Here is a 13,161-nt window from a genome sequence, read left to right on the forward strand (position 1 = left end):
TGTGTGGACCCAAATGCACAAGTGTAGTAACAGGGACACTGTACTAAATAAATAGAGCCTTCACTGGTAAATGTCCTGGCATTGTCGGCACCTCCTAAGCATATCCAAGTTTAAAAGTTAAATAAGAGTAATGGGCCTTTCAAAGGATAAATATAAAGCTGTGACAACTCAAATAACCATCACCAACTTTAATCGGATCTCCTCTACAAAAGAGAACCTGGGATAAAATGATTCTTTAAGAAAAAAAGGAAGCTTCTGTGCTCCTACACAGAAGTAAAAACTGCTCCATTATTGTTTCAAGTCAAGGAACCATGTATGATGTATGCTTATACAGAACGTTTGTCTGCTAAAGATACATGGTACTGCTCTAAACAGCCGTTTGTGACTCATTTGTTTGTCGTGTGACTGAAGATTTAAACCACAATATGAGTTATTCAGGTACATTTGTTGGGGAAATTATTCTGATATTGTGCTGCTGCTGCTGCTTTGTGAGCACATATTTAGGCGCCCAGAGTTGCGTCTTGCTTACATTTTTTTTTTCAGAGATTTTTTCAGAGCAATGTTTATATAAAACCACGAAATATGGGTTAACAGGAAAAGCATCAAGGAGATTTCTTGAGCACGACTTGCCTTTTGCTTTTAACGTGAAACTAAAGAACCTCTTTGATATTAAAAGAGAGAATACAGCAGTGTGGAAGAGCATTAATCATTTAGGAAGTTTGATTGTTTTCCAGAAAAGAAGAAACAGACACCAACACCCCGGATGGTTTGTTTTTTGCCATATTTAAAAAGGGACAGCGCTGGATTCTTCGGCAAAACTGGAAAGCTTCTTCTTCCATGCAATTAGCGCAGCAGTTTTAGATTTATAAGCGCTCTCTCTTTCTGTCTCTCATACATCCACACTTGCTCACTTTTCCACTCACCGGCTTTTGGCTTCCTGGATTGTTTGCAACTTGCCCACTGGCAATATGCAAACACTTGTTCTTGCACATTGAGAGGAAAGAGTAAAACAGGGTTCACACTCAGAATCAGCCTTTTTTTTTTTTACACTGCCACCACTCACTTTTGAAATACTGATGCACCAATCACTTATCAAAAAACTATCCTTCAGGTAACAGCCCTTGTTATAGCATCACCTCATTCTATAATTTGTTTCCTTTGTGAACTTGGGAAAATGCTGGAAAATGCACATTTTAATTGCACTTAATTGCACGTTTTACCAATCAATTGCTGCTGTTTAACATCTAAACTATGGCAGCTGTCTTAAGAGTATGAACATGTGCTATAAGGTATGGTCCAAGTAAAAAAGACTAAGCAGTTCACAGTGCTAATTAACCCCTCACATACAGTACTCTGAAAAAGACCACCCTTCATCTATTTCATTTACAAATTTCAAAACGACTATTGAAATTCTTCATTTTCATGGTTCATAATATTCCAATAGTTGAGTGTTCAGTTTTAACAAAATCCTCCAAAGAAAAGTCTAAAAAGTTGGTTGCCTTTGCTGGTTCTCATTATCCATGAAATCCCAAATACATTCAGAGATGCTGAGCTCTGTGCCCTTGAGTTGGCCAGTCTAATGTTTTGAGCACTCCTGCAGTTAACTTGCTTTATTTGTAAATCTTATTTTTTTATTTCTTATTTTTGACTTGATTTTTCTTTTATATTTCTTAACAGCTGCACTTAATTTTGTCTTCCCTCAGTGGATTTTTTAAAAAACCACACAAAGGTAAAATTAGATTTTATTCTGTCTTTAACAAGGAGAATATTTTGTGCTGTTTATCTGATGGGGACAGGTTTGGTGGACTACCAGTTCTACAGCTGGAATTTTGTTTTACGTCTACTTTTTCATACGTGTGTCCTGAAATATATATGCAACTTTTATATATAAACAAAACAGAAACGAATGAAAGGTGGTCTCTTACTTTTGCACTGTACCGTATAAACATTGAACCTGAGAGAGGGCTTTGACAAATTATGATTAAATGCTCAAAATGTAAGTAAATACGTAAATAAATATCGGAAAATTTGAAATTATTATAAAATAAATAATCAAGGTATATAATAGCAATATATATTAAAATAAAAAGCATAATCAAATAGTGAAATGTATGCAGCAAATGCCCTATAAACAAAGTTAATAAAAAAAACACTTAAAAATGAGAACATTCATATTTAAAAATGAAAATAAATCAGTTCAAGGCAGACATGATATTCTGGTTAAGACAAATATGGTTCTGTTCAAATTTCTATAATCAGCACCATAACACTGCACTATAATAAAGCCTATATAAAAAAGCAGATCACTGTTCTATATCTACATTTACACAAAGACATAGTCTTTAAAAAAGAAAAAAAAAGGGCAAAACTCCCAAAAGTAATATTTTAAGACAGAATGTCAAACTTCATACGCGACAGACAGGTGGCTCTTGAAAAAGCACTTGCAGCTGAATCTGATTTAAGTGGCTGTTACAGTCATGAGTGTCCAGCTTCTGCTTATCAGAAAGAACTAGCCATGCCTAGAACGTTATGTTTTTAAGCTTCTGTACCTACCACGCTCAGACTGACCGGCGTGTTGGGCTTGGGCACGGCCAGGGCATGCAGCTTTTCCAACATGTCATTCAGATCATTTTCCTGCGAGAGACATAAACACAAAGAAAATGCATAGGTTATGCTGAAAGAGAGCGGGGCACAGGAAAAGTATGCATGGCAATTCGTGACCAATTTGGAGCCTGAGTGATCCAGCAGCAAGTCTAAAGGGGGAGGAAAAACATCCGACTGACACACATTTAACGAGTGATCCTGAGGTTAAGAGACGGTAAGCTAGGCCGCGGCAGACGCTTATTATTCCAGCCCTGATTTATGGCCAGCATCGGCTGTTCGTAATTAACCATAGGCCCTCGCTCAGGGAAGGTGGCTTTAAGAAGGCACTGGAGAAAAGATTCAGCCACAAAACAGGCCCCAGGATTATAAAGCTGGCCTTTTACGAGCTCTTCCGACAAGGGCAAAATTTACTCAAACTCCACTTACGGCACAAGATCAATTCTGCTGCAGCAAAGAAACCAAACAACACAGCAGAGGAACCCTCACATACTTTGATTTGTTGTTGTGTTTAGACAATATACCATTAAAAAAGAATAATAATAAATAAATAATCATTTTAAAAAATCAACAACATAACTCATACACACACGGTTGCAGTACAAAGTCTATGTCTTTTTCCTGATCACCTAGTAAGGACTGTTAGCTCTATGTTTACTTGTGTTTGTGAAAGCGTGTGTGTGTGTGTGTGTGTGTGTGTGTGAGAGAGAGAGATGCTAGGCCGGATGCTCACACGCATGGTCAGTAACACAGCCCGGGGGAAGCACTTCATTTCTCCTCGCCTTAAACCGTCATCGCTCTTGTCCTCCCTCGTCAGTCAACCTCAGCTTCACGTGCCATGCCACACTCCGTATAAACTCCAGCACACACACTCACCACACACTCCTGTTCACTTAGCAGACTGCCCACGCCTCCTGCTTTACTCCATAATTTTGATAAAAATAGTCATAGTGGATTTTTTCATCTTCTACAAAATAAATCTATTATATGAAAATAAATATATTAGCTTCTTGCTAGAAAAAAAGTTTATTTTTTATTGCAATGAAAGGGAAAATAATATTTAACAAACAGCAAGCATTTGAATTAGTAATAATAAATAAATAAATAAATAAATATCAAAATAATGTGACAAATAATTTGGTAAATAAATAAATAAATTAATTAATTAATTATGTTTCATTTGGTTATGAAAACATTTACCTAAGTATATATAATATAATATTTACTGTATGTAACAATATGTTTTGAAATAATATTTATATTTAAAAATCAAATTCAGATAAACAAACAAACAAAAAATAAATAAAAAAATAAATTAGACTGATTGTAAATTCCTTTTATGACCTGTACGTATTTATAATAAATAAAATAATGTGGGAGCCTGAGAATAGCTGATATAACTTACAAAACATAATAAATATTACAATAATTAAGTGAAAGAAACTTTTTGTATGCAAGTCAATAAGAAATGACTGATACATAAAAAGAATAAAATAAATATAAAAACCAATAAGTGTAGTTAACTTTTAGGTGAGTAAATAAACAGCTGGAGAGATGAACAGTGGCAAACGGCTGAAGATGTGCTTGCACTTGGCATTGTGGGTGGCACATGGCTGCTTCCAGCTCTGTGCCTCACAGTGCACCGAGCCTGTGATCTGTTTGTGTTGGAACTGTGAGAAGGTTTCGTCCTCTTCTCTTTTTTTTTTTACTCGCTCTGTGGAGCTCAGCTGCATGCGAACACCCTGATCCAGTGACTCAAACTTCCTCCATCTCCCTCTGTGTTAAACGCTGCTTCTTCAAGACGTGCTTCCTTTTTTCCCCTCTTTCCCCTCATGTAAGCTGCATATTTCAGCCCCATGTTTTCCCAGATTCTGCTCCCCTTTCTCCCTCTCTCTCTGTGCAGTTACAGTACACTGTGCATTTTTTTGAAAGAAGGGGGGAGGACAAAAGGTATGGCACAGCGAATTTCCCAGTGATTTGTTTTTCCAGTAAATCACTGTGGATTGACTTCCTGCTCGATGTTTGGTCTGTTAAATGTCAACAACACAGCAAAGCGAAACACACAAATGCCAGCCAAGCGCCGCTTGACTAAACTGGCCCTAGATTAACTGTGCGGCCATGTTTGTCTCCTACTTCTCCTCTTTCTTCACACTTCGGAGTCTGGATCCTCGGCTGCGGTGTCGTTCCGGGAACCGAATGGAGCGAAAGCAGGGTAATTTCTTGTTTGTGACATTTTAGCAGTTTGCTCAGCAGAAGCCCCGCGCGCTCTCGCCAGCCACATGAAGCACTGACATCACAGCGCAAACTTTTAAAAGTCCTCATTAGCATTTCAGAGTGCCAATGTGAGAAAGTGACCAGAGTCTGGTGCAAACGGCGGCTCCAAAAGACAAACATAGAAAAGAGAGAAAAAGCTAAAAGTTTCCCTCCTTTGAAAAACCAACAGCAACCAACCCGATCGGCAACAATGTTTATTTACTGTTACAGACTTCGGTACAAACCAAAAGGTACTCGCCTGGTGCTTTGTTAAGTAGTCTGCCAGGGTGTTTAGCAGCTTGTAGTAAATCTCAAACCATGGGAGATAGCTGTGAGGAAAACAGAAAAAGACACTGATTAGAATGGAGAAGGGCACATGAACTATTGAAAGTGCAGTACTTTTGCAATGCCACAATTCAAATCTTACAAAGTTCCCATTCATTTAAATAGACCATATGCAGTGGTTAACCATCAGGCCCAATTTCAATATCCTGGCTGACACCAGAAGCCATGGAGTTTCATTACAAACTATACGAGAGACATTAGATATTTCGTAAAAGAAAACCCCACACATTTTTAGGCTTATTAATTTACAACAGAGTTACACTTTTATGCTCCCATTTTTTCCAGGGAATGCCTTGATGACCCAGCTGCCTGTTTCAGATATAGAGACCTTGATATGAAAGTTTATTAAGTGAATATTTTTAATTGTTTATTCCGTGATTTCACAGTTAAATTAGCTTTGAGCCAAATGAAGAGTCTCAAGCTGCATGACAAATGAAATAATATCAAACGCCAAAAATCACAAACCTCACTCAGGACAAACAGTTCTGCACATTTTAAACCAAAAAGGTTCTTTGAGCGATGCCATATTTTATTGTACTTCAGTATAAATGCGTATGTGAAGAACCTTTTAACAATATAAAGAAGTCAATGTCAAGGTACTTCACACTCACAAGTTCTTTACAAAAAAGGTTATTTATGGAACGAGAAATGGTTCTTGCATGGAATCATTTGAAGGGCCCTTTGTTGCACCTCTAGTTTTAACAGTGTATGTGAAAATCCATATCAACACATCTCTAGGGTTTCCCTTTATTTGAAGAGTTTTCACTGACAGAAATGTGTATGTTGAGCTGTAAGTCTCAGAATATTTTTCTCTATGTTTTAACTTCCTTCCAAAATATTCTGTGATGTTGAGTGCTGTGAAGCTCCACCAGGTGTAGGTCTTTAATTATCTAGTTTGCATGACACATCTAATAAAAAGAGACACTGGCCACCTGAATGATGTTCCACAAAGGAGGTTATTTAAGTTAGCTGTCCCAAAAAATAAAAACAACAAAAAAAACACAACTTCTATCCTCTTGGACACATTTAACCTCAGCCTAAAGCTACCAGGCTAATCTGAGAAATCCTGCTTTTTGGAATAACTACATGCCCACAATATTAAACAATAAGAGATTAAAAAGAAATAAATAAACGAAATCATTTTGTTACTCCCCCTCCTGCTTCTCCTTGACATTTAACCCAGTGGCTTTGGGCTTCCTTCAGCTTTTTTAGCTACAGTACACCATCCCCTATTATCACATTCTTTGTACTCGCCGGCACCCGCATTTTAAACATTCCAGTCGAGGCTGCACTTTGAGGAGTGGGGAAAAGGAGGGTAAATAAAAGGATTTGGTTTCTTCAACAAAATCAAGACAGGGCCACTGTAGCCTGTAATAAACGAGGGATAGAGGTGGGGGGGAAAGGGATGCAATGGTTTACAAGCATGCTGCACCCAGATGCACCAAATAGAGCCCAGGCATCTTACTTCAGCCAGGAGATGTGGATTTTTTCCCACACAATTTAAAAAATTTAACAAAACACAAAAGCAAAAAAATATGTATTTTAGCCTCACAAGGTTGATTTTTTTTTTTAAAAAAGCAGAATAAATTATACCAGATTTCTGGTTTAACTAATGACACCATACCTTGCCAAGAGATACAGTATCTTGTATCTGCAACATCTTTTTTTCTGTGTGTGTGTTTGCAAGTGTGTGTGTGTGTGTGTGTGTGTGTGTGTGTGTGTGTGTAGCTTGACAGATTCTTGGCAAAGTTGACAGGATCCTGGAGGTGGAACAGGGCCAACATTTTGCTTTGGCTTGAAGGTTGCAAGAACACACACCATTTATTTTGTTATGCAATCTAATGGGGAAAAAAATGCAGACAGCTAGCTATGCTAGGCTTGATTTCAACACTGCAGTCTGACTTGATATGAAATCTCACACTTAATTGAGACTGATTACATCACTTTGTACGCAGGGCTGCAGAGTCTAATAGTCATAAATGCTTCATTACCTTCATTTGCATGGATGTGGCTAAATAAGAATGAGAGGCTTTAATTAATGGGTGATGAAGAAGAGTTGAATAATGTAACATAGCCTGGGTTCTTTTTTTTTCTTCATTAAACAGGTTGTATGTATCTGATTCTTCACAGAACTACAGCAAAGACAGAGGGACGATGGGAGATGGAAGATGGAGAAGGGAGATGGGAGCCCCCCCTACCCCTTCTCTTTGCATGGGTCAGTGAGCGCTCCGGCAGACTGGAATTAACAGACTACAAGAAAAACAATAAAGTGAATGTAATGCAAATTTTCATATTGCTAAATCCGCGGAGGGGCCAATGACGGGACGTTCCCAGGGAAGTGCGCTCAAGCGCAAGAGCTGGAAGTCTGAATGACCATTAACCTGAAACAATCAGCTCTTAACATGACAATATTTTGACATCCGCAGGAAGATTTTCCTAAACCAGGTCACACTAGCTCAATGAAATATGCCTATAGAAAAAAAAAAAAATGACAACAGCCTATATGCAACGTTAAGGGGTGGACGATGCGGGACAAATTAACTTATATCACGATGCTTGATATTTCAATGCTATAATACATCACTTGCGTCAAACGTCACTCGTTTTTTAAGCATTAGAAACATATATTTATAAAAATATATTATAATACACTGCTTAAAATAGACCTGAATATTCACATCAAACAACTGAAATATAACTGAAGTCAGAATGTATTCACATCCAAACAACTACTAGTTTTTTGACTGTTGCTACAGACAGCTTCTCTATAAATGAGTTTAAATGTGTTTTATTATGATACATGAAGTGTTTTGAAGAACTGACCATAGCCAAGACATGCTCCGGAAAGCACATCCTGATTTATTACAGTAACAATAACATATCATCACACTGACCACCCCCACTTTAAGTATGTTCAAACAGGCAGCCACTGCGTCTCGGTCAGCATGACACGCAGTCATCATCTGATCACTCAATCAACTGACACCTCCAACAAGCCCGGTTTGCCTGGCATAACAAAGCTAATCGCTATCTCCTTTGCCCTCTTTGTTTAAAATGCAAGGCTCCTGGATGCTAATCCTCCATTTTTCACTTGTGAAGGGGATTTAAATAGGAGTGCCTGCTGTCAGAGAGGCTCGACAGGCCTCGAAGAACCCAAACACTCATTATACTCCTAAATGAGGGAGCCAGTAAATCTTTTGTTTTAAAGCCAAATAAATTATTGCAGTATGAGCAGTGAACCTTAGCTTATCAAGATACCCAGGGAGAAATACCTTTCACATAATCCTGGCACAATGTTTCATTTCAGTGTAATAAACTGAAATTACAAGACTTTTTGATACTCGGTACCCCTCAAATAACTTGGATGAGAGGGAGATACCCACCTCCTTCGAGCCCCCTCCCAGTCTGTTCACGGTTAGTGAGTAAAAATGTGTTTGTATTCGACAAATCCTCCGATAGAGAGACATTCATCATACTGAACCGCAGCGGGGCGAAGCAATCTCGCCGGCCCTTTTAAACTCTCAGCTCCAAAGTGGGACGTCTCCTTGCAATGTAAACCAGCTAATCTGCGGCCCACTTGCAGCACCTCACCCACGCTGGCCCTGGACCGAGCCGACCGCATCTATATGCTGGATAAAGAGGCTAAAATGAACTGAGCAGGTTTGACGGTGGAAGCAATGTTCAGGGCGATGTGAAACAGAGATATATTGTTACTGATGTAACAACGCTGCATCTCCAAAATGGCAACTTTACAGGAGAAGGAAAAATCTTTCAGAGGGTTAGTGTAAACCGGGTCTGGGCCACTGGTCATTCGTTAAAAATGTTCACACATCATAAAGGCCAGCTGTCATATGCAATTGGCATTAACGTTTCTAAATGACAGTGCATATAAACAACTGCAAGATTTATATTCTTAAATTTTCTTTGTCCAAATTTAATAATCATTTGTTAAAAACCTCATTAAATATAGAACTTCGCAGCAGTTTTACACATTTAGAATGCATTTACTATATACTGCACAAGAATTTAAACGACTTTCTAACTTCTTCCATGCCTCAGACTTGTGGGATTCCAGTCATTGTATAATATATATTACAGATCTTAAATTAAACTGCTCCGGTGCATTAGTACAGACAGCTTGCACCTTGTAAGCAGCTTAGACTGAGAGTATGATTACAGCTTGTCTTTTTTCCTGGGTTAAAGGTTAAGCAAAGAAAATGAATTCTCCTCTGTCCACGCTGCTAAGTGACCGGTAATGGTAGAAAGTCTCTATATCACAACTGCGAGTCCTAAGTCTGAGCCCTCAAATAAAGCAGCCTTGTTTCCATTCTGCGACTTTGAGACGAGTGAAGTCTACTGCTGGCTCTTCCCGAGAGTGACCAAAGGCCGAGTACAGGGAGCGGAAAAAGGAATCCTGTTTTTAAAAGCGCTCTGGCCTGAAGGAACCCTGCCCTTTCGGCCTGGGCTCCAGACACACAGCTACAAAGGTCTGACCACATAAAACTGTCCTTCTCATTAGGCTACTTCCTCGTGTAAGCATAGGTGACAATTTTATGGTCCCACCACTTCAACAATCACATGGGCACAAACTGCTTTAATTACTTTGGTTTATATTTGAGTGCAGAACCGGAGAGTAAGTCCTCGAATAAGCATCTTTGCGAAGAACAGTTGAGCGATTAATTCTCTATTGTACCTGCACAACAAAGATATTCCTCATTTTTGAGCAAATTAAATTAATTCCTACAAAAGTATATAATTAATATATTTAATCTTTTTGAGTACTTTTTAGTATTTTAAAAAATGTGCAACTTCACTGCAACAAACTACATTTTTATTTCTAAACAAAAACAAAAAAACCAACATAAATACAAAATTATAAACTGTGTTTTTCTGTATGTGTCCAATTTATTTTTCCCTGTCGATGCAAACAAAGAACTGTGAGACCTTTATATAAAAAAAAAAAAAAAAAAAAGCTGAAACTTTCAATGCATTTCTTATTATGAATGAAGTAAGCCATGCAAACTACTCAGAATGCATAATGAATTTTATACATCATATGTCAAATGAATTAGCATGTAAAACTCAGTGAGAAGGACAGGGGAGACTTCTGCTAATTGGCAGTGAGGCTCCATGCATAATTATCGGCGAAGCGTCTCTGGCATGCTTCTGTGCCAGTAGCCGAATAACGAGAGGAGAGAAAGAAAGAAAAAAGAGATAGAGAGAAAGAGAGAGAGAGAAAGAGAGAGAGAGAGAGAGAGAGAGAAGAAAAAAACAAAAAAAAAAAAACAAAGGCCATCCAGACCGGGGTGGGAGGAGGAAAGATCTCGACAGCAGCTCATCAAGTCCATGATAAACCTGCAAATGTCCATCAATATTAAGTAATCATTTTACGAAAAGAAAATGAGAAGAAACCTTGCTGTGCATCTCTAATTCTGTATTCCATAGGTAACTGCCTTTTCAGCAGCTTTCTAATCTTCCGTGCAGCTCTCTCAGTTTCATTTGCTCAGTTGTCATACCATCACAAGCAATTCTCTGGAAGCACTGATCATTCTTTAATGGAGATTTTATTTATTTTATTTATTTTTTCATTTGATTATTTTTCATTTTTTATATAACCTTTAATCCACACATAAAACTGGAAAACAGAATATTCCACACACAAAAATATGGACAGTTATTGAGAAAGAGCAAACACTGAATGTTTTTAAATATAAAATTCTATTTTCAAAATGCTTTAATATTATAACTAATATTTCCACAGCAGCAGCACCCAAAAAAGATTTGGACATTTTTATTATTTTAAAAAACAAAACAAAACAAAAAAAAAGTTCTTCCCACTTCCCATCTTCATCTTTTCATTTTTGAAAAATACAAAAGAAAAAAAGCATATATCCATAAAATAGCCCTGCAGAGGTTATAGGGATTAGAAAGACTGAGGTGTTGAAAGTTCCTCACCTGAGCAGACAGATGCACACCTTGCAGCCGGAGGTCAAGCGGCAGAAGCCGAAACGCTGTTTGCTGTCGATGTCGGTGAGAACGAAGGTGAAGTTCTGGCCCACCTGATTCTGGGACACTCTGCGAGCAGCGCACACAGGAGAGAAAGCAGCAGCATGATTCAGAACGGCCCAGTATTCAGCTAATGAGACGTGCTGCTCACCAGTGACTTTAAAACATGTTGACTCATATTTTAGACTAATTGCAAGCAACTGAAAAGCGTGGGGAGGGGGATGAGTCTTAGAATTCATTAACCTTTGCTCAATAATGTGGCATGTGAGGATGACATTTTTGTTTTAAAAATATGACAAACAGACACGAAGATTTTTTAAAAACTGATAAGAGCCGTCAGGCTGTTTACAGAAATATAGCTTCAGGCAGCGAAGGAACAAACTCTACACAAGTGAATTTATGTAGCCTCTTCTTTTACACTGACTTTGCCCATGGTTTAATTCAAAGTACATTATGTGGCAGAAATGTTAACTAGTTCATATTAAAAATCACCTCCATACAAAGTACAGTTGTGAGAGTTTAATTCATGTGGCTGAATGAAGCTGAAAGCCCCACTGTGGCACAGAGCGAGCAGCTACAAACAGTGTGTGCTTCAACACTAGATGGCAGCAGTTAAGCTTCAGCAGAATAGCCTTTCCCCACCCCCACCACTTATAAACTATACAAAAGCACTTTCCACGTTTTTTATATCCACAAGCAAAGTCTACTCTACACTCCTCTGCTGTGGGAATCAGGCTCCTGTCGTGTCCCCGAGGACCCCACAGTGACATGCAAACATACAATCTTATTTACCAGAGGTGAGGGCCTGTGTAGGTTTATTGCGGGTTTCAATATATGGCTTTTTAGAGTAAGGTCAGGTGATTAAAGAGAGGAAGAAAGGTGCATGGCACATCCCGTTATTCATTTACCCTGTGTGTGCACATGCAGGTGTGTGTGTGGCGCATGCATGTATGGATGTGTATTCACTTTGGGGTTTTGCATCTTTGTTTAAAAAAGAAAAAAAGTGTGTGTGTGTGTGTGGGGGGGGGGGGGGGGTCGTTCACCTAAGTGCTGGCGATTAGAGGGACAGAAAAAGGCAGTGAGACAGAACACCTACCTTTCCACATCAAAGGGGAAACAGAACTTGGGCACAGTTTGTAGAACCTCCTAAAAGACAAAGAGACCTCATATTAAAATCATATTACAGATCACATACAGAGAATATCAATAAGGTGTTAAGTGTCCACAAAAAAAACATTGCGAACACTACTGCCATGCCACGCCTACATATCGCAAATCACCCTGCAATTAAGGATGTGTGAGAAAACTGTTGTCATTAATGATGGACAACTGCTTTTACAATACACAGATTTGAACTAAAATTCAAGGAATATATTTGATGATGTGTTTACTATAATTTGGGAAAACAGAACAGAACCTCGAGGTCATTTATTTAATAAATAACTACACACAAATGGATATAAGACTACATTTTAATGCTAATCCACTTGAATTTAGTCCCAGTCTGCATTCTACTGACCAAAGTAAATTACATTTTAAGGACTGCATACACTAAATGTTCATCAAAATCAACACCAGGGACTGTGGCTATTAGTCCAATGGGATACTCTCAAAATTATATTTGTTATAAATGATACGATCCATTTGCGCACTTCACAAGTGAAACACTAATAACACAATAAAATAAAACACAGTAAAACTCCTTATTTTTACATCCACACACACCAAATATTGAGCAACGCATTAAGTTTAATGCCATAGCATCAGAACAACCTTTCAGCTCGAAATGTTATGACACACTTCTCTGTGTGTTAGTACAAATAAGTCGTTTGTCAATGAGGGCAATTGAACGAGTTAATGAAATAAATCAGCCGACATGTGCGCCACTTAAGCTCGATAGTGACTGAGCAAGCAGAGGGGGGTTATCAGTAGCTTAAATAATTAGCTACCATTAAC

The 13,161-nt window shown here is 38.3% G+C and overlaps 1 protein-coding gene across 2 annotated transcripts in view; it reads right to left on the bottom strand.

Moving 5' to 3' along the window:
• The window catches only part of dennd1b (DENN/MADD domain containing 1B), a 97,191-nt gene that overhangs the window by 50,082 nt on the left and 33,948 nt on the right, over positions 1 to 13,161 (bottom strand). The window contains exons 4-8 of one of the 2 annotated variants that reach the window (XM_066647386.1): positions 12,302 to 12,351; positions 11,155 to 11,274; positions 5,114 to 5,183; positions 2,554 to 2,634; positions 924 to 983 (exon numbers count right to left, since the gene is read on the bottom strand). In XM_066647386.1, coding sequence (XP_066503483.1) covers positions 924 to 983; positions 2,554 to 2,634; positions 5,114 to 5,183; positions 11,155 to 11,274; positions 12,302 to 12,351 — 381 coding nt within the window. The remainder of the gene's footprint in view (positions 1 to 923; positions 984 to 2,553; positions 2,635 to 5,113; positions 5,184 to 11,154; positions 11,275 to 12,301; positions 12,352 to 13,161) is intronic. The other variant, XM_066647387.1, reaches the window with a different exon arrangement.

The sequence above is a fragment of the Hoplias malabaricus genome, chromosome 16 (assembly GCF_029633855.1).
Source record: "Hoplias malabaricus isolate fHopMal1 chromosome 16, fHopMal1.hap1, whole genome shotgun sequence".
NCBI lineage: Eukaryota > Metazoa > Chordata > Actinopteri > Characiformes > Erythrinidae > Hoplias > Hoplias malabaricus.